The 20,340-nt window shown below is 48.7% G+C and overlaps 3 protein-coding genes and 1 long non-coding RNA gene across 4 annotated transcripts in view; 3 read left to right on the top strand and 1 right to left on the bottom strand.

The window, feature by feature from the left end:
• The first annotated feature begins 5,302 nt into the window (after positions 1-5,302).
• LOC4816826 (transmembrane emp24 domain-containing protein 1) lies at positions 5,303-6,159 on the top strand. Its single transcript, XM_001356617.4, has one exon. The coding sequence runs from the start codon at positions 5,420-5,422 to the stop codon at positions 6,098-6,100; it is 681 nt and encodes a 226-aa protein (XP_001356653.2). The 5' UTR covers positions 5,303-5,419; the 3' UTR covers positions 6,101-6,159.
• A 5,944-nt stretch (positions 6,160-12,103) lies between these two features.
• On the bottom strand, positions 12,104-13,457 carry LOC6902945 (microspherule protein 1-like). The gene has a single exon (XM_033379922.1). The coding sequence runs from the start codon at positions 13,426-13,428 to the stop codon at positions 12,265-12,267; it is 1,164 nt and encodes a 387-aa protein (XP_033235813.1). The 5' UTR covers positions 13,429-13,457; the 3' UTR covers positions 12,104-12,264.
• Positions 13,458-15,447: 1,990 nt separating this feature from the next.
• Positions 15,448-16,886, top strand: LOC6902946 (serine/threonine-protein kinase polo-like). Its single transcript, XM_002132636.3, has one exon. The coding sequence runs from the start codon at positions 15,548-15,550 to the stop codon at positions 16,703-16,705; it is 1,158 nt and encodes a 385-aa protein (XP_002132672.2). The 5' UTR covers positions 15,448-15,547; the 3' UTR covers positions 16,706-16,886.
• Positions 16,887-19,961: 3,075 nt separating this feature from the next.
• Positions 19,962-20,340, top strand: part of LOC117184015 (uncharacterized) — a 72,261-nt gene continuing 71,882 nt past the window's right edge. Inside the window, exon 1 of the long non-coding RNA XR_004469144.1 lies at positions 19,962-20,136. This is a non-coding gene — a long non-coding RNA (uncharacterized lncRNA). The remainder of the gene's footprint in view (positions 20,137-20,340) is intronic.

Consider the following 20,340-nt stretch of genomic DNA (forward strand, 5'->3'; position numbering starts at 1 on the left):
AGGACGCACATTAAACGGGACACAAAACCAAGTACAAGGACAGCGATAAGGAGACAGGCGGGGGTGGAGAGGAATGGGGCTGTTTATAGATATTCGGTGTCCCCAATTAGTGCTCAGGAAGGATCAGTGCTGAAGGAGCGACGGAAATTAGGCGTATAAAGAGGACCAAGGACCAAGGACAACGCTGCACCCACCATAAGCAGCTCCTTGGCAACGAATCCAAGGACTGCACTTCCCAAAAGTGTCTCCTGTCTAAGCGGGACGCGGGAGCACCGCAGCGAAAGGATAAGGCAGCAGCCGAAGGACCCAAAATTAACCACAAATGAAGGCAACCCACCAAAGGCACTCATCGAAGTGGCAGCCACAGGGCAGGGCAGGTGGAAGGGCCACGGAGCCACGCCTGGCTGCCCAAGGATTTCAGCGATTCCGCCGGGACCTGCCACTTGCCCCCTCGAGTGGCGGCCACAAATGAGCTTAGCTGATGTCCCCGGTTCTACGCCGTTTATGCGGTGAGTCCCCGGCTTAAGCGTGGCACTCCCCTGGCTGCTTGCTCTTTCGGTTTTGGCCAAATGTTTTCGGTTCTTATTGAATTAGCGGAAAGTGCTTACCGCGGGGATTAAAATGAGTGAAAGCAGTGACTAGCCTACGGCTACACCAGAAGAAATCCCTCCTTGAAGACGGCATAAACCCCCTCTCCCCCTCCCGCTGTCCTTTGAGGCCACCTTGGCGACCCAACTAATAGCCGCTGCGATGCAGCGACTTTGTCACACTTCAATGATCCGAAAGGGAACAAGTAAGAGCCCAAGAACAACTATAAGAACAAATAGCAGCTGAAAAGTTGTCAAGGAAAAGCCAGGAAAATGCGGGGCTGGAGTGTGGAAACTGCAATTTCCACACCAAATCGAAGTTGTGGCTGGTGGCTGTTGGCTGTTGCTCTGCTCTTAAGCTTAGTTAAGAAGCACTTTGAAGAGCTTTGGCCAAAGCTGCACAAATGCCATTCCTGCCACAGAAAAGTCACAGTCGGAGAGGGAGAGAGTCGTCTCTCTGGCCCTTCCTTCCGATTGGAAATTGTTGGTCCATTGCATTTTATCCTCATTCCAAGTTGTCCTCGGAAATTGCTTATTTATTTTGGGATTGTTCGCGTGGCGAAAAGTTCAAACATCTAATGGCATAATGTCCAGCGTCTCTCTCTCTCAACCTGATGAACAGGTCCTGCGGGGTTCTTCTCTGGTCACTGGGGGGCAATAAATTTCCATGAAAATTGCTTTGGTTTCCCTGACAGACAACTCTGTCGTTTGTTACTACAAAATTCAATGAATATTTTCTTCTGCGGAAAGACAAAAAAACACGAAAAAGAAACTGCATTTTCCCCATGAGATTTAGTTGCTGGCTCGCTGACCAGTGAAAGTGTTTCACACTGAGAGAAAGTGTGCTTTTTCGATGACTTTTGATACTCGAAAATGTTTCCTAATTTTTCTCCAAGTGCATCTTCCATTGTCTGAATGTATTTTGCATGTCCTGCAGTTGCTATAAATTTTCCATACTTGTCAACTGCTTGTCCCAGGGAAAATTCATTCAATTTTCCCAATGTCCCAACGACAAGCGCCACGTTTCGGCTCTTAAATTCTTAATTGCAGTCGAAGGAAAATGGAAAACAGAGAGAAAACGAAAATGTTTACACAAATATCAATAACAATAAATTGTATATTTATTGTGGCTGTGCGAGGGGTGGGGAGGGGGTAGGGGGGTTCACGAAGATGCAAACACACAAAATACAAATTAATATATTTTCCAACGAAAAACAATTTGCCCAGACCCCCCTCCCCCCCTCCCCCTCGAAGCCTCGGCAACAACAATTTGTCTTGCTTAATCTCAGTTCATTAATTTAAAGTGCTACTTTTGCAGTAGGACATCGAAGACCGAGGTCCTGGCGGAGTCCTTCGGCCAGATGGGCCTTGGCTTTTGGTCAAGGAATGTTACCACCCCAGACCCCAAAGAAAAACCTTCTTTAAAACATCTTTCTGGGGGAATTTTGAGGTTTGTTTTTTAGTTCCATTTGACTAAACATTTGGCAATCATTCGAACCAGGATTAGGGTCACATTTTGCTGCCGTCTTTAATAATTCATGAGCTCATTCTTGTGGCTGACCTTCACAGTTTTTGGGGTCAATTTAAGCAAGGCCCCGCCTCCCCCCCCCAAGGCCATCTGTCAGCCAAAAACCCCAACCAAAAGTCCAGTCTGTTGTGACAGACAGAAAAAGGGGGAGGGTATTGCATTTGTCAAAGGCTGAGACTTTGATTTGAAGACGAGGACAAAGGCCAAGGATTGATAGGAGCTGGGGATGAGACTGAGAGAACAATCAAGGAAATATCTAAGACCTTGGGAGAAAGGGGGAGAATATTTAGAGGCTTTTTCCTGGGAAATATACAATACATTTCCTAGGGATAGGATTATGAACCAGAGGCTCAAGTACTACCCAATATTAAGGGCCTCGATAGTACCCGAAAGCCAGGTGTTCCAACAGCCAAACGATAGATTTCCCCCGTGATCCGATTGGCGGGGGCTGGTGGAAAATATTGAGTTTAAAGAGGGATTACCAAAGCAAAAGTCTGCCAATTTTGCTATTAAATTAAGGCTGTCTGCACGTTTGGCTTCTCATCTTTCGCCAGTGCCTCTTGGGTCGCTCTTTTTCGCTTCTTTCCAGCTATCTCTCTCACCCTCTTGCTCTGCCTGGGCCATCTCTTAATTTCATCAAATTAAATTGGCTTCTGTGGAAGCTGGATCCGCCAGGACACACTCAGCCGCACCCTACCCTGGCGAGCCCCCTTCTAATGGTAAACGCTCTAACACCTGAAGCGCCTCCAGCAAACAATCAACTAAAGCAACAAGCACACGCACACGCACACACACAGAGAGAGAGAGAGAGAGAGAAGGAGGGGCAGGGGCAGGGAGAACACGCTCGAATGAGTCAAAGTCCCAGAGCCGGCAGGACTCCCGTGTCGGCTACTTTGCAGCTGCCAACGCCTTCAACATTTCACGCTGTAAGACACATGCCCACCCACACACCCAGCCTCCCCCTCCCCCTCCCCCTCCCCCCTGCTGCTACTGTGTGGCACCTCCACGCTGCCTGTGCCTCGCCCCGTTCCGCCCCGCCCTCGCTGGAGCTGCCATCACCTGCAGACGACCCCGGGAAACACATTTTTTATGCGTCCTATTTGCAGCTTTCATGCTTCGACTGCGTATTCCAGCCGCCGGCATTTCAGCGACGTCGCGAATGCAATTTTTTGCTCTTTCTAGAACGAGGGGGTGGGGGGAGGGGATGCTCCTCTGGATGGGGGGCGGGGGCAAGGGTTAGTAGCTGGGGTCGCCTGGGTGTTCATTGCACGACGACGACGCTTTTTTTTTTTTTGTAAAGTAAATAACCAAAAACTGAAGTGCAGACCGGCCGTTGAAATTTTTATGCACAACCAAAAAAAAAAAAGCAGAAAGGAACAGGAAAAGAAGGCTGCTTTGAATGCCCTTAAAAAGAAGGGTATCTTCGAAAGGGTAGGGTCTAAAAAACAGGTGTATTGCAAATTGATAGGTGTGATTTTCAATGGCAATGTTAGAGCAGAAAGAATAGTCAAAGGAATCCAAAAAGATAATGGGAATGTGCGTGTGAGCATGTCGCAAGTGCGTGAATCAGCCTGTCGGCCATTGAGCGACAGCAAAAATATTCGGAAACAGCATTTACATTCGCTTTGTTTCTACGTCTCTCAGATATTGCCGCTCATCCGAAAGTGCTGATTGGAGCTATGGCCAAAGAATATCGCTATTGTCAAGCGCTCAAATTCAAACAAGAGTAAAATTAACAAAATTCGAAACGGAAGCAGAATCATTGAAGGGTTTCCTCATTGGCACGGATCCAGCATGGCCCGATAGATATGACTTTTCCCTCGACTTCTTGATGAGGATCATGGGTATTTCTTCCTTCCTTTCTGCCATTTCCGCCACGGCCAATCTCCCCCCAAAAGCCGTAATACCCCTCTCCAAAAAAGGGTATCAAAAGGTAGCGAAAGAGGGGGCAAAAAAACGCGTTGCAGTGTGCAAACAAATGCAACTAAACATGAGAGAGAATAGGTGCCAGCGAGCGCCTGTATGGGTGGGTGTGCCTGGACATGTGTGGGTGTAAAATACATATGAGTAGCGGTATGTACGTGTGTGTGGGTGTGTGTGGGTGTGTGTGTGGGTGTGTGCATCTATTTGTAAAGTTTCTTTGCCCAAACGCAAGCATTTGCTGCTTTCACTCCTTTTTTTTTGCGCTCGCCCTTTTCCTGTATTTTTGGTTTCTTTTGGGCAGGAGTGGCTTTTTTGGCATACCCTTTCCGGAGAGGATACTGCCTGCCTTCCTTCGTTGGAAAGGGAAGGACCTTTTCGCATGTGAAGCAGGGCAGAAAATCAGCTCTTAGGAAGGTAATCCCTGAAGGAATCCCAGAGAATATTGTTAAATTAAATTATTATCAAAATAAAACAGAACTTTGGAGCACACCCTGTAATATTTCGAGAATACTTGGGAAATATTTAAGAAGATTCAAAGAATTCAAAGTTTTATAGAAGTTTATCGGAATATATTTACATTTGTCCATCAAACCATCACCCCTTGAGACTCTTCTAAATATCCGCCTTCAAATACAGCCCCCCTCCAGGTGGAGATCCCTCCCCATCACGGACCTAAAGGGTATCAGTGTTGCCCCCACATTCACATCGATATTACTTACTCTTCTCTCTCTCGCTCTTTTTTTTGTTCTATGGCTCTGGCGTCGCCAACAGTTTAAAAAAACTGCAAGCCACGCCCTGGCCGCCCATGCCACAGAATTGGCAGAGGCAGTAGCAGAGGCAGTAGCAGTGGCTGCAGCCGTGTGGCAGCAACGGTAGCATAAATTTCCATTACCGTTGACAAATATTTACACATCGACCTCAATTCATATTCCTTTTGATGCTGTTGCTTTTAGTTTTCCCAGGAAAACGCCAACCAGCGACCAGCGAGAGGGAGGAGCGGTGTGTAGGAGGGCTTCTCTATGGTCTATAGGGGGGGGGGGGGGTCATGGGCTGGAAAGGATATATGGGAGACCCTTTATGCACTTTGTTGCTGCTGTTGCACAGCTGTAATGCCGCAGCAATCGCCGCTGGCTATTAAAAGCTGCATTTAGCAGTTGTATCTCTCTCTCTATCTCTATCTCTGCATCTGTATATCTCTGCCTCTGTATCTGCCTCTGTATCTGTGTATCTACGTTTCACCTTCTGGCAGTAACACAGTAGGCCTTTGGATTCACTTCCACAAAAACACACACACAAGGTTTTGCCAAACCGAGAGAGAGAACCCGAACCCAAACCAACAACCGATTCGAAACGGACAAATCACAGTCAAAAACAGCCTAAAATGTACCAAATCGTCTGTTACTTTTGCCTGGGACTCGTGCTGGCCATCACGGCGGAGCCGTTCAACCAACGTTTGACCATATACGCGGATCCGGGACGCATGGAGTGCTTCCACCAGCCCGTGGCCGCCACAGAGATCATCAAGATGGACTACCAGGTGATTGCCGGCGGCCATGGGGACACCGACATCAGCTTCACGCTGATGGATCCACATCGCAAGCTGCTGGCCGCCGATGAGAAGAAGGACAAGGGCAGCCTCGAGCACGCGGCCGAGGAGACGGGCATCTACAAGCTGTGCTTCGACAACACCATCAGCACCTTCAGCCAGAAGATCGTCTCCTTCTCGCTGGAGGTGTCGCCTGCCGACTACGAGGCCCAGGAGGTGCGCGAGCTGCGCAAGGAGATGCTCACCGACTACCACTTCGAGACGGTCTACACGGATCTCAGCGACTACATCAACAAGCTGCAGGTGAATCTGATGCGCTCCCGCCAGACCCAGGACTACATACGGGCCCACGAGGCCCGCGACCGCCGGCTGGCCGAATCCAACTACGAGATGGTCAACAACTGGTCCTGGGCCCAGTTCCTGGCCATGATCTTCGTCGGCCTGCTGCAGGTCTTCATGGTGCGCAGCATTTTCAGCACCAATGGAGCGCTCTACAAGCTCTGGCGTCGCTTTTAAAAGTCAAGTTTTTTCAAGATTTTTGTTTGAATAAAGAAAAGGTTTTTGGTTAAAGGAAATTGCACTGGGAATTGGTGGATAGTTTGAAAGAAGGAGGCCTGAAAGAGTGATAGGGGTTTCTGCCGTAAGGTAAGCGATCTTAGGGCTCTCCTTGAAGGTATTAGGATACCCAAACTGGAGATATATCCCTGTATCTTGGCCTTAAAGGCGCTATCCTTTTCCTTAGTGAAAGGAAAAGTGCAACTGCCCTTGATTGGCTGCCCCACTGAATCTTTAACTAATCGTTGAAGCTTTTATCTCTCCGTGTCTTAAATGGTTCTAGGGATTCATTCCGGTTTCTTTGGACTAATCTTTGCAGCTTTTATCTGTTTCCTTGGCTTCCTTGGCTTCCCGTTTGGCCCGTTGATTGTGTGGCGGCGGCGGCGGTGGCTCCTTCTAACAGCAATTTACACTTCCGTTTTCTTCCATTTACCTTTTGCTCCTTGGCCCCTGACTGGGCCCCCCCCGCCCCACACTTCTGGGGCAGCGCCCGTCGTGTGTTGCATGCAGCATTGTTGGCGTAATTAACGACTGCGGCGGTTCCCGGTACCCATTGTTTACCCAGCGCCATCGCCATCGCCAGCGCCAGCTCCAGCTCCAGCTTCGACGCAGTGTTAATTACTCCCCAGCGACGCACCCTCCACCCCCTCTCCGGCTGCACCCCTACTTCCTCCTGGGGGGCTTACTGACATAGTGGCTCACTTAGCCTTCGCTTCGAGCTGCTATTCTCCGACTCTGTCCGACTCGACTCCGACTGCGGCACGGACTTTTGGGTGGGGCATCGCGCCATCGCGCCATTGCGCCACCACCAGCGCTGACAGGACTCCCAGGCGCCAGTAAAAGGTGCAAATTAAAGCGCCACCTGTGGCCAGCCAAGTGCTTCAACGAGGCAGGTGTCGCTGCATGTGTGTGTGTGTGTGTGTGTGTGTGTCCAAGTGATAATGTCACAAAGAGGAAGGTCCTGCCGTGAGAACCGAAGCGGGGAGTGCCCTGCAACGTGGGGTTTTTCCCCTTAAAAGTTATGCGATTCTGTTGAAATTTGGTTGAAATGTTTATAAATGTGTAATACCACCGATTGCCTAGTTTTATTGGGGTATCTGTAGAAACAGGTCCTCTAATGGCCTTTAAAATTTTTTAGAAGAGAGTTTATTTCTGGGTGTGGCTGCTTTTAGGATAGGGCATTAAATATGAACAAAATAAGCAAAAATGATATGCTAGATAGATATTTATCTAGCTACTATGGTTCTCATGGGTTGCAGTCCAAGAAACACATCCAAAATCATGGTAATGCTCAAGGTCATAGAGCAGAGAAAAGTAGTTCTCTCTGGAATTAGAGGTTCTCTCTGATTGCTTCTGTTTTGGATATAGAAATATTATTGGAACGTGTATAGAATATAGAAAGCATTTGAAAAAACCTTTTTTCCCTTAGATCTAGAAGTTTTTTACCCTTAAATATCTTTGGGAGTTCCTTAACAACAATGGATTGATTGGCAGCTAATGCATTACAGCTTCATCGGACAGCTATAAAGGTTTATGGTCAAGGCTACCAACGTTTCATAGGCTCATTGCCAGTCGTAATGCTTTCTTTGGAGGAACACGATCATCTCCATACTCATCCTCCATTGCCTAGCAACACTGGAAGAGGAAGAGGGACAGAAAACGAAGCGCTCAACTCCTTTCTCTCTTCGAGAATCACAGAGAGAGAGAGAGAGAGAGAGAGCTAGGGGTCTAGAGAGCAAGAGAAAGAGAGCTTCCTTTTTCCTGGCAAAAGGGAAAACACTTTCGGCGTAGAGTATCATAAAAAGTGTCCTGCGTTGGCCTGCAATTATGGCTGACAGCCACACCCTGGCACTCGCTGTCATCCCCAGATCCCCCCTGCCACACATGGAATCGTACCCCGAAAAAAACACTCTCGCACACACTCGAATACTCGTACATTTCTTGGCAATTTAATGCGTGCTGCCCGGCACTTCAATGGCAGTTTTACTTTACACTTAAGTGGCGTTTTAAAGCCTGGCTGGGACATGGGATTCGGGGCATGAGAATGCGATCGTTTATCAGTGCCACAGAGGATGTGGCATGGTGCGGGGCGGCCCGGCCCATTGGCATTGCTGTTAATTTCATTACACGGACTGCAAATGCTGCACAATCGTAAAAAAAGGACATTTAATTGCAGCCCGGCAAACGAGGCAAACGAGGCAAACGATGCAAAGGCGGCGAATGGCGGCGTTGGCCTTTTTAACGATCAAATTATGGCCGGGCGCTGTACAAGAAAAAGGCTGGGGCCCAAAGGCTGGACTCCTCCTCGAGAAGTCGGCTCTTTCGTCAGATGTAATCCGCGCTGTCATGGCGCCAGCTGTCGTCGTCCTGAAATCTCCTTCGATGCTTAATGAGGGGCAGCTCCGTGTCCTTCCTCCTGCGAAAAGGCACTGCAAAAATGCTCTTAAAGTGTTTCCTTAAAGTTGATTTCAATACATTTTTGAGTGGCAGCAGCAGGAGGAGCAGGAGGCAGTGCCACAGCCAGAGATGGAGCCAGAGTTTACCTCAAGCATTAACAGATTAGAGCACAAATATTCGCAAATTGGAAACCTCAATAAACAAAAACCCATATGATATATGTTTGCCGGGCGTCAATTGACAAAATATTAATGGAAAAGTCAAACAAATAATATTCAATATTCCCCACAGAGAGATGCAGATACGAGAGAGAGAGCCATAAGCACAGGAGGAGTTGTGTCTGTGTGCCACAGAGGGGTGCACAAAAGGCCAAACAGGGGGCGGAGAGGGTGGGGGGGTGGCAATAAGCATTTGAATATGGAATATATTTGGTTTATGCCGCAGCACGAGACCTGAATGGAGATGATGATGATGATGAGGACAACAGCAACAGCAACAGCAATGATGGGGCATGCAACGATGTTAGATTAAGTACCTGAGGCGCCCTCTCTCTCTCTGCCTCTCTCTCTGTGGCTCTGCGGCTCTGTGGGAGATTGCATTCAAAATATGCATAAAATGTAAAGCTTTTCACATGCATTTCCCTTGGCATTTCCCTTACACAAAAGGAAAATGGCTATCAGGCTGAAAGGTTATTAAAATCGTTTCAATAAATACGATTACCAACGGATTTTGTACGGAGAGAGAGAGACGTACAACCGATTGAGGTCTCTGGAACACCCCTAACCCCCCAAGATTGAGGGCATTCCCGCTTCGCTGACAAACAATCGCCTTTATGATGTGGTCGACCACATCAGCGTCGTCGTCATCGTCAGAGCTCCTTGCTCATTAGCGTTTCATGGCAAATGGCATCCGACAACCTGCAAAATTGTCTTTGTTGTGCAATCACTTTGCTGGTGTGTCAAATGTGGCATGTGGCATGTGGAATTGGATTACGCCGCATCTCCGATGCATCAGGAGTTGCGTCATTCGGGGGTCTTGGGGAACAATAGAACCAGCAAATCGACAGGAAATTACGCTTACACTGGGCTTAGGATTAGAGAGGAATACAGGCACAGGAAATCCAGCAAATAATTCACCAAATTATGCTCTTATTAGGTTTGGAATTTCCTCATATAAGATTCCATTTCATCGCAAAAGTTCACGTTGTGTTCTTTAATCTTTCATCTCGAAAAGGAAGCCCATCAAGAATGCAAGAATAATATAGGGAAAGGAGGGTTCAAGAGGGCAGGGCACCGTCTACATTATGCATGACATCTGACATATCAAGACATATGCCGGGAGTCGCTCTCTCCCTCCCTGTAGGGGGGATGGTGGGGTCCTCCATCGCACACACAAATATATTCTTTTATTTTAGGGGCATTTTAATTGCAAACTGGCACACAATGAACACATTTCGGATCCTTGGCAGGGCCTTTGATGGTGGGTGGGGCTTCCATTGAAGGGCCATTAGGAGCGGCGGTCAAGTGGCTCGCTCTCTGCCGTCTCCCATCTGGTGGTGGGACCGACAATCAAGCGAACAAATTGGGTTACTGCTCAACTGTCTGGTTAATGGCTACAATGACACAATTAATTGCATGTTGGAGGCCATTTACAGCACTGGCGATGCCTCAGTGGGCGCTGGCACTGGCACTGGCCCTGGGCTGACATGAATTGAGTTTTGTGCAAAAATTTAATATGCGGCAAATGCTAAAAATAAATTACTAATTAGCTTGCTGGGCGAACGTTCAAGGCGATTGCCTCTGCCAGTGACAGGCCACACATTGAAGGGAACGCCGGCCTTCAAGGCTGGCACAAAGTTTGAGGCTCTGGAAGGGTATAAAGGTCTTGAATAAGCTGGCAAATGGCAGCTGAAAAGTACAAGGCTTTTGGCATTTAAAAGTGTTTTTCAGAGATGGTTGCCCTAGAGGTCCCCCCCAAAAAACTAGGGAGATATGTTCAAAGGTTAATATATTTAATAAAGGAATATAGCACTGCCCATGTGTGACCTATGACCTTCTAGCAGTGCATTCTGGCTTACTTTTTCTTCAGTTTGGCTTTGTCCCCAAGTAGGTATTTCCTAAGACTCCTAGTATTAGCCCCTAGTGGCAAAACAAGACGCTGCCGAGCAGAACCCCTTAAAAGCTCTCGTTTCTCTCTCACTTTTCGCTCTCTCTGTCTCTCTTTGAAGGGACAACTTTGGGCTTTGCTCATAACAATGAAACTTTTGCACACACACACACAGACACACACAGACACAGAGGCACTGCACACATGTGGCATGTGGCACAAAGAATCCTTTGGCAAATTAACCCACTTTCGCAGCATTGCAGCCCCCAAATGTTTCATTTTAATTTTTTTCATACTTTTTCTTTGCTTGGAAGTTGCTTACAGGACGAAGGTCCTTCAGCCAATTGGCCAAAGTTTTTGTTTAGTTTTCCCGGAGATCTCCCTCTCGCTCTTTCTTCACACGTTCCCCTCTTTTGGAGGGGGGGAAAGTGCCTTTCTATGTTGAATGTTGAGTGAATTTATGTTTCGCATTTTTTTTGCTTTACGACTCGACTCGAGTCGACTGGTAATCGCAAAATATGCAAAGGAGATGCACGCAAATGCATTTGCGGCCAATACACACACACACACACACACACACACACACACATTTTGCCGCCATGAATATGCAACTTCCGTTTCGGTCACAAAAATTTGCATTCCTTCCCCGCAGAAATGGCTGTTGGGCACGAGACGGGGGTGGAGGGGGAAAGCCTCAACTGGTGGCTCATTAAAATGCTTCTGACTTTGGCCAAAGCTGAAGCCAAGCTGCTGCTAATGGTGTCCTCCCCCACCGCCCCCCCCGCCGCCACGCCTTGGAAACGCATGAAAAGAAGGCGGTAAAAGTGTATGAGGGATGGCTAATGCGTTGCACTGTCAAAGCTGGCACTTGCCCCTCCAAAACCCCAACTCCTTCGGCTACAAAGCCAAGGACTCCAAGGACTCCAAGGACTTGAAGTGACCAAAGCGACCAGCGAAGCGCAAGACTGAGCTCCAACCAAATTACAATTTCCATGTCCTGCCGCCTGTCTGTGTGCTATCTGTGTGTGTGTGTGTGTCTTTGTTAACTCTTTTCCATTTAGGGGCTATTAAAAATTGGTCGAATGTTGTGTCAGCCACAGATAATGAGCATGCAAAAAACTTGACTCGCGGCTAAGTGAAAATTTCTGTTAAAAGTTTGAAAAAAATGAGGAAAAAAGGTAGAGGCGATAAAGTGTGGAGTTGAGAGTCGAAGTTGGGGATACCCTGGGAGGGTATTTGGTAGAGGAAGTCGATTGCAATTTCCTGAGAGAAGGCACATCTTTCTTACCAGAACTTATCCCTCCACCGATTCGTGGTGCAATAGCCACAGTTTTTGGTACCTCTAGATGTAAATCCCATCTAAACAGAGTACATTCCATACCCCATAGATGCTGCCATTATCGGATAGATACCCAAAAGTCTAAAGCCCAAAACCCCATGGAAATAGCAGGGGCCTAATGATCGCCTGGTAGCAGTGCAAGTGCCACATAATATATTATTTATAAACGAAACAATTTACCAAAAAAAACCCTAGGTTCGACTCTCATTCGGTGTGGTGTTTTTGTATAATTGATATGTTGAATATTTTGGTAACTTGTTTCGTTTTGGGCCGATCCTTGGGTCTACTTCAGGGGCTGCTCGGTGTGGAAGCTTGCCGCCAGGCGTATGGCATTGACAGCATTGCTGTTGACCAGAAAATTCAGGCGCAGGCCACAGATCTCCACCAGATTGTTGTGGGCCAGGCGCGTCCTGTGGCCCTGGAGCACGGGCTTGCCGCCCACAAAGATGGGCCGCTTGCCCTCGTTGGAGATGAAGAAGTCCCCGTTGCTCTGCAGCTTAATGGTGCCCTGGTGGCGCGAGATCTTGGCCGCGTGCCCCTCCAGCGAGAGGTCCACATCCACCGAGAACTCGTTGGCGTCGCGTCCGAAGGTGATCTCCTGGTGCTGCATCATGTAGCGCACCTGCTGGCCGCACAGGCAGGCCAGGGTGTCGCTGTCCAGCTCCTGGGTGGCGGCATTCGGTCCCAAAGAAGAGTCCACCAGGACGGACAGGCGCGACATCTCGTTCTCCAGCAAGCGAACGGAGCGCTTGTTGCGCCGGTTCTGCAGCTCCAGCTCCTTTTCCAGGGCCTCGTCGAGCGGCTGATCCAGATCCACGTCGCAGATGTCCTCCTCGATGTCGGAGAAGCTCGGCGGATGGGGGTCCGGTCCGTCGAGCGGTATCACCTGGTCGGGCAACAGGAAGTACTTCTTCATGAGCAGCCAGTAGTCCTGCAGGTCCTTGGCGGTGCGCGAGCGCCAGAAGGTGCAGCCGTTCTTGTCGAGCAGCTCCTGGAACTGCTCCAGCTCGGGGCTCTCGGTGCACTTGAAGGTGGCCAGCAGGGCCTCCTCCCCCTCGCTGAAGATCGCCTTCTTGTGCACGGACTCCACCGTCTCCGGGTGGAGATTCCCGATGGCCTCTCGGGCCAAACGGGACTGCGACGGGGCGTACATCAGGGCACACCAGCGCTGCTGCACCTCCTGCAGCGTGAAGTTGCACGAGAACTTCGTGGCACTGTGGACAGTGCGCAGGTCGTTGGTCTGCTCGATGCCAATCATCAGAGCCAAGTCGTCGATGGGCTTCCAGCGGCTCATCATCACAGAAACGCCACTTTTCTTGGTATTCTTGGCAAACAGTATCTTGTGGGCCTCTGGGGGCTTTGGGGCTTCTTCTTTGGGCACCAAAATGGGCGTTGGAATCGAGCTTTTCGGACGAAACCCCATGTGTGGCTTGGGCGGACGATCCATGGCGCAATTTCGGGATGCACTGGAAAAATCTTGGTCAAAGGTTAAGCTTTAAAATTTCGACAGAATATCGAACAGGATTTTCACTTACAGGATAGTTTTCAATGAACAAAACTTATTCTATTGCTGCGTTTCACACTCGAAAATATTAATTCAAGAATAATTCTATTAGATTTTATTTTTGGAAGAAACTTTTCTTTACTTTTTCCAAGTTTTCTTTTCTAATGTTTACTTGCACAATTAATGAGAATTGTTTGGACGCCTGACAGCTATGATGGCTGGAGCAGTGCTGCAAACGCTCAAGTAGACCCTGCAAATAGTGTTGGCAGTGACTTTTAGTGTTGGAAAGGACTTTGAGCCTTTAAATGTGCCTAAAAGTCGCCCACGAGCTATCCATCAAGCCTTTCATTGCCATTGTCCGCTGAATATAGTGTTGGAAGTGGATCTGGCGCTCTTTTAGTGTTTGAAAGCCCTGTCGTGCTTCCTCAAAGTCCTTTAAATGTGCCTTAAAGTCGCCCACGAGCTTCCATCAAGCCTTTCATTGGCGTTGGCCGCTGAAAGTCATGAATAGTGTGGGAAAACGCTCAAGGAGACCCTGAAAATAGTGTTGGCAGTGACTCTGGCGCTCTTTTAGTGCTGGAAATCCCTGCATCGCTGCTGCAAAGTCTTTTGTCGCCCATGAACCATCCATCAAGCCTTTCAATGCCTGTCTAATGCCTAATGAAACGTGCCATGGCCCAAAAAGCTTCAAAACTGTGTAAAATACTTTGTCGTGCGACAAAAGTAGTTTTGCCCCTCCCCCCTCCCGCCGCCCCCATTGAGAAGGCAGCTATTTAGCGCACATTTAGCATCCTCCCAGGAGCACAAACCGCACCATCCACGCCGTGCCATGCCATGCCCCGCCACTCCAAGAACAAGGGCAAACATGGCGACAAGCCCGAACTAAGGCGCGGACAATAACGACAGCGACAAGGACAAGGAAACAAGCAAACAAGGATGCAGATGCAGTCGCCCAGTCGCCCAGTGACAATAATTTAATTTAATGTATTTGCATCCAGCAGCAGCGGCAGCAGCGGCGGCGGCAACAACGTTAACAGCCAAGGAGGATGTTGGGTCCTGTGCCCTGGGCCTGAAGATAACTCACAATTTGTGGCCGCTGCGTGCGCGTTTCTCTCTCTCTGTCTCTCTCTCTCTCTGTGGCATCTCTCTGGCTGCAGCCAAAGGCGAAATTTATGGCTCCTTCCGTTTCCCATTGGCCCTGTGCTCCACGGCCGCTCCACAGCCGCTCTTCCACGCAGTTAAGATGCGCCCGCGATCTTTTGGGGCCAGCAGAATGGGAAAATTCATGCTGAAATTATTAGTGTAAACATTTTGCATTTAATTAATAGTGCGCTCTAGGGAGTGGGCGCCGGAGCTCGTGTTGACAGGCTGGTCCGCGAAAGTATCATTGAAGTTGGAAAGTTTGTGGCACTACGGCTGGCTGTTTGCCTGTAATGCGATAATAATGAGCTGGAAAGTGGCAGTATTGACGCAGAAGTATCGCAAGGAAGGTCCTATGGAGCATGTCCGACGGCTTTAAGAATCATAATTGGAAGAACCTTAAACATAGACTTACATGAGTTAAATTTCGTTATGATACACATCAAAAACCCTCTCGTATCACGAATTTAATAGTTTAAAGCATGCTGGTTGCAGTCCGCTGGGGTGAGGACCATCCACTTTATCAACACGCTCTCTTGCTCTGAAAAAACCCTTCTGCACTCTTCGCTTTTAATTGTTTCAGCTGTTACGAGTTTATTCTTAGACAATGAAGAAGCAGACATTGAAGAAATCTTGCCCCACAAAACCCCTTTCGACGACGTTTGACCAACGGATGGTCCTCGAAAGAGAGCAGCTGTGGCGAAGGCGATCAAGAAATTTCACCATGGCCCACAGTCTTTGATTTTGAGCAGCGCTTTCCAACACTTGAACAGCCCAAGTGTCACTTGCCACACCATCTCCAGGGCCTATACAGAGCTGCCATATAAAGTCGAGCTAGAAGGCCGTGTGGTTTCCATAAAACAGAATTATATCCTGTTTGATTCCACAAGGAAGTTTTTTGTCAGAGACACATCAGAGCAAAATGACCGCAGCACCGGAGAATAAAACCACATATGTGGTACCCGATAGTCTCTTCGACCCCCATCGAGGCCGAACGTACAAGCGTGGGCGCTTCTTTGGCAAGGGCGGCTTTGCCCGCTGCTACGAAATCATCGATGTGCACACCGACGATGTGTTCGCCTGCAAAATCGTGTCGAAGAAGCTGATGATGAAGCCCAGACAGGAGGAGGAGACTGCCGAACCGGAGGAGATCGCTGTGGAGATTAGCATTCATCGTGGCCTGAATCATCGCAGCATTGTGAAGTTCTTTAGCTGTTTCGATGACATCGACAACACCTACATTGTCCTGGAGCTGTGCCGCAAGCGGTCGATGTCGGAGCTGCAGAGGCGCCGCAAGATCATCACGGAGTTCGAGTGCCGCTACTACATTACCCAGATCATTGAGGGAGTCCAGTACCTGCACAACAACCGCATTATCCATCGCGACTTGAAGCTGGCCAACCTCTTCCTGAACGACATGCTGCACGTGAAGATCGGCGACTTTGGCCTTGCCACACGCATCGAGTTCGAGGGCGACCGCCGGTACTCTGTGTGCGGCAGCCCCAACTACATTGCCCCCGAGATCCTCACCAAGAAGGGGCACTCGTTCGAGGCGGACATTTGGTCGATCGGCTGCGTCATGTACACGCTGCTGGCGGGCCGGCCACCATTCCACCACAAAACCCGCGAGGGGATCTTTTCGAATATCAAGAAGGGCCAGTACAGCGTGCCCAGCTGGCTGACAATATCCGCTGCGGATATGCTGGTCTCCATGCTCCAGCTGGACCCCGAGCGCCGCCCGGCCATCGGTCAGCTGCTGAACTGCAACTTCCTGAAGGCCGCCAAGGTGCCCCAGTTCTTGCCCAGCTTCTGCCTAACGATGGCTCCGCGCATTGGCAACGGCATGGGTATCAGCGACCCCGTTAAAGAGTCTATGCAACGCCGTCCGCTGATGGTGTTGAACGGCCTTAGGGATGACAACCGCAACGATGCCTCGGCCCAGGCCCAGGCACAGGCCCTGGCCCAGGCTCAGGTGTGCCGCTACAACGACAGCTTTGATACTCTGATCGAAAATCAGGGAGAGGGGAATACTGGGCAGGAATTTGTATCAAATAATACCCTATGCCCTCGAAAAACTTAGGAAAAGGGTTGGAGAAGACCCCCACCACATTCATCTGTTTCCAAGCCAATGATTTGCCAAGGCCTTTGATTGAAATTTTTTGTTTGTTTCCCATTGAACGTATATCTGTTCAATGTTTTTCATACACGAATATCCGAGGAAATTATTAATAAATGGAGGCACTAAAATTTGTTTACCACAACAGGGGTATTTCCTGTCAAGCAGCGGGAACTCAGAGGACCTTCCAGCCAGAAACCCTAAGGAATAGACAAAATAACGCAACAACCTTTGACTTTTGAGGCTTTTCTAGACATCATCACCGTATTTGGAGGGCTGATCCATAGGTAATCTACCCATTCTTCCTCTTTAGATCCCAGTGTTTCTTTTGGAGGTTTTTGCAAATATTTACCATGCACTAGCCAAATAAAAATGAATCATTTAAGTGAAATTTGATGGTGGAGTGAATATCCAACTCCTTTTTGATTTCAAAGTCAAATTTCTACAACATTCTCTATAAAAAGTGGCCGCTTTTTCCCCTCCGAAATTACACACTTAATGCCGTATCGTTTGGCGGCCTACCCCAATAGAACACACCATATCTTAAGGCCTAAATCCTCTCCTTGCTGACCACTCTCTCCCCATCTCTGTCTTGTCCCTTCTCCATTCATCTGTCTGTCTCTTTCTTTACTTATGGCCAGGGCATAAATTGTCTGGACATTTTCTAGACATCATAATATAGGGGCCATAATAAATATACCAACAAAAAAACAAACAAACGAAAATCAAAATAAACTTTTTTTTTGGGGAAAAGTGAAAGGAAGGAGGAGAACTTTAAGCTTTTACCAGAGAGAGAGAGAGACAGAGAGAGGGAGAGTGAGAAGGCAGCACAAATGCGATGTAATGAGCATAAAAATGCTAGCAGAACCCACGAAATGGGAGTCTGGGAATAAAGAAGCAAGTGGGTTATTGTTTGGGGGGTGGGGGAGTATGGGGCAGTGGGGGCAGGGGGGTGTGGAGTGGCGAGGTGCCAAGACGACCGTAAATCTTTTTGTAGCGCTTTCAAGGTAAAATAACAATTTAAGTTTATTACTGGATAAGAGACGAACCGTAGGAATAAAAAATAAAGAAAAGCAAAAGCAAACACTCCCCCCCAGAGGAAAAGACACAGAAGATGACCACAAAAACAACAATGAGCGGTGGGGCAGGGAAGGGGGAGCACACACACACACATATGACAGAGAGAGAGAGAGAGAGAGAGGGAGAGTTGTCAGGACAGCCGAAGGATTTCGTTTCTTCTAACTTTTGCTTTTATTTCGAGCACAAAAAAAGTTTTGAAAGCGACCAAAAAAAACAGTTGGGAAGAGGGTACGAGTCCAGAGATACCCTTAAAGATGCCATAGATCATGCGATTACCATATGAATCGACTGGGAGATGTATCTTACGTACTTTACGAGCGTTTAATGGGTTGATGGGATAGATATGGTGGCGTTATGCTGAAGATACCGATGATATACTTGGAGGGTATCCTTTATCTTCGTTACAAACACTTTAGCCCAGTCGTAATGCCCTCTGGAAGGGTACAAAGTCGTCTAGCAGAAGGCAGGGCAATGATGATGATATAACGAGTGAGCGAGAGAGAGAGGGGAAGGAAAGTTGAGCAACGTCTCCCATCGCTTCCAGCTTTTATGTAGATTGTCACAGTTGTTGGATAGGTTTTTGCTACAAATCTCTCTCGCTTTTTATGGCACCCGAGATACAGAATTAACGGACAAACTACTAAGAACTTTTGGCAATCAGAGGGAATAAGTTTCCTTTTTCCTGAGACTCTTAAAGCAAGGCCCGAATCATTCATCCCTGTCTTCTCGCCGTGTAGGTCAAAGACACCTGTGTGCGGTGTGCGTTGCGACTCGGCGCCACTTAATGGCCAAAAACAGTTGAAGGAAGTGGCGCTACGGATGCTCCCAGCCACTCTGACAGAGTGCCGGCTGGCCATGGACCAGGGGCAACACGGGAGAGGGACTCTCTTTCTGACAAATCACAATTCGATTGTCTCTACGTGTCACTTACAGGACCTACAGGACCTCTACAGGGGCTGGCCTGCATTTAGGCAGCAGCAACGTCCTTCCATTATAGAATCAGTGTTCCATCGCGACCCCCCGCCCCCCCCGCCCCCCTCGTGTTGGCCTGGCAAACAAAGCAGTTAATGGCTTGCAAGTTGAAACAACTGGCAGCAGGATGGGCAGGCGGGCAGGCAGGCAGGCAGGGAGGACGTGTGTGGGCTACCCTGATTTTTCGGGGCTTTATATCAGTTTTAATGTCCTGGCTTTTGGCCACTGCCTTCGCTGCTGCCCTTCCCTTCCCTTCCCCCGGTGCGGGTATTCGTGTGGTTTAATTAGCGCTGCCCGTCTGCCCGTCCGCCAGTCAACCATGTGGACAAATTTCGTACATTGGCCACCGTTGAGCATTTAGCCGAGCTTTTCATTTGTCACAGGATCCAGGTGGAGGTCCCTGTCTCTGGCTCTGGCTCTGTTTTGGGTCATGGTTCATTGATTGGCGCTCAAAGGTGTGCAAGCGATTAGGTATTTCGTGTCCTTCGATATGGAGGGATTACCACCACCCACCAACACCCACCACCACCCACCTGTTATGTGAAAAGGCTCTCCGTTGCTGCAGATTAAAGGGGAAAATGCTGAAAAGAGAAAGAGAGAGCCAGAGACAGGGACAAAGACAAAGAATAGCTTTTAACAAAATAAATAATAGCCCAGACATTTCAAATGTTGTAACACAAACAATACACCCCCCCACCACCCCCTCCCCCCTTCTGCTCCCAATCCAAGTCTAGACGAAAGCTTGCCGGAAAGCTCTTTCCCCTACGCTCTCCTTTCAGCCGCGCTGAATGTGGACTCTAAGCTCCAGGACGTTACTCTTCCGCGGCCAAGCGTTCTCTTAAGCTAAAAGCTTCCCCTCGAAAAGCTTCCACAGGGATGCTGTAATGTGAAGCAGTTCGCTTCTGTGGCCCAGCATCCTCGTGGCTGACGTTTGGAGCTTCGTTCGTGCCACTGCTGCCACTGCCTCGGCTCGTCTCATGTTGTAGTAGGTTCTGGCCGACTTCGATGGCTGTTGGCCAGTGAAACGGCGTTTCAGTCAAGCTCCAGCATCCGTTCACTGAGGAGCACTTCACAACACGCGCTCTCCGTACAGCTCCACGACGAACGAGCGTCAGCCGCGTCCTCAACGGCGGTCTTCCATCCTTTGGGCCATAGGTGTGTCTGTGTATGTGTGTGTGCCCGTGTGTGCGTGTGGCCCTTAACCGGTGGCAACTTTAAGACAGCAAAAGAAGGGTCGGTCACGGTTTCGTTTACGGTTACGCTAACGGATTGAATAAACACACGGCCACGGCCGCGGTCGCCACACGGAAGTGCAGAGTGGAAAAAAGTGCAGAGCCCGAAAAGTAAGCTCCACAGAAGAAAATACGCCTAGAAAACTGTGTGAAAAATCCAACATAAACTCTATTAAGTCCGAAATGGAAATTCTTTGGGAAAACCCATCAATTTTTCCCCTGAAAATTGATGAAAAATTCTGGCCAGTTTTGCATACCAAAAATATGCCAAAGCCAAGTAATTGCTCAACAAAAAAACTGTTTAAGCCAGGTTGG

This window comes from Drosophila pseudoobscura, chromosome 4 (assembly GCF_009870125.1).
Source record: "Drosophila pseudoobscura strain MV-25-SWS-2005 chromosome 4, UCI_Dpse_MV25, whole genome shotgun sequence".
Taxonomy (NCBI): domain Eukaryota; kingdom Metazoa; phylum Arthropoda; class Insecta; order Diptera; family Drosophilidae; genus Drosophila; species Drosophila pseudoobscura.

Excerpts from the sequence above, each read along its gene's own strand:
- LOC4816826 (XM_001356617.4), top strand. The coding sequence starts at position 5,420 with ATGTACCAAATCGTCTGTTACTTTTGCCTGGGACTCGTGCTGGCCATC.
- LOC6902946 (XM_002132636.3), top strand. The coding sequence starts at position 15,548 with ATGACCGCAGCACCGGAGAATAAAACCACATATGTGGTACCCGATAGT.
- LOC6902945 (XM_033379922.1), bottom strand. The coding sequence starts at position 13,428 with ATGGATCGTCCGCCCAAGCCACACATGGGGTTTCGTCCGAAAAGCTCG.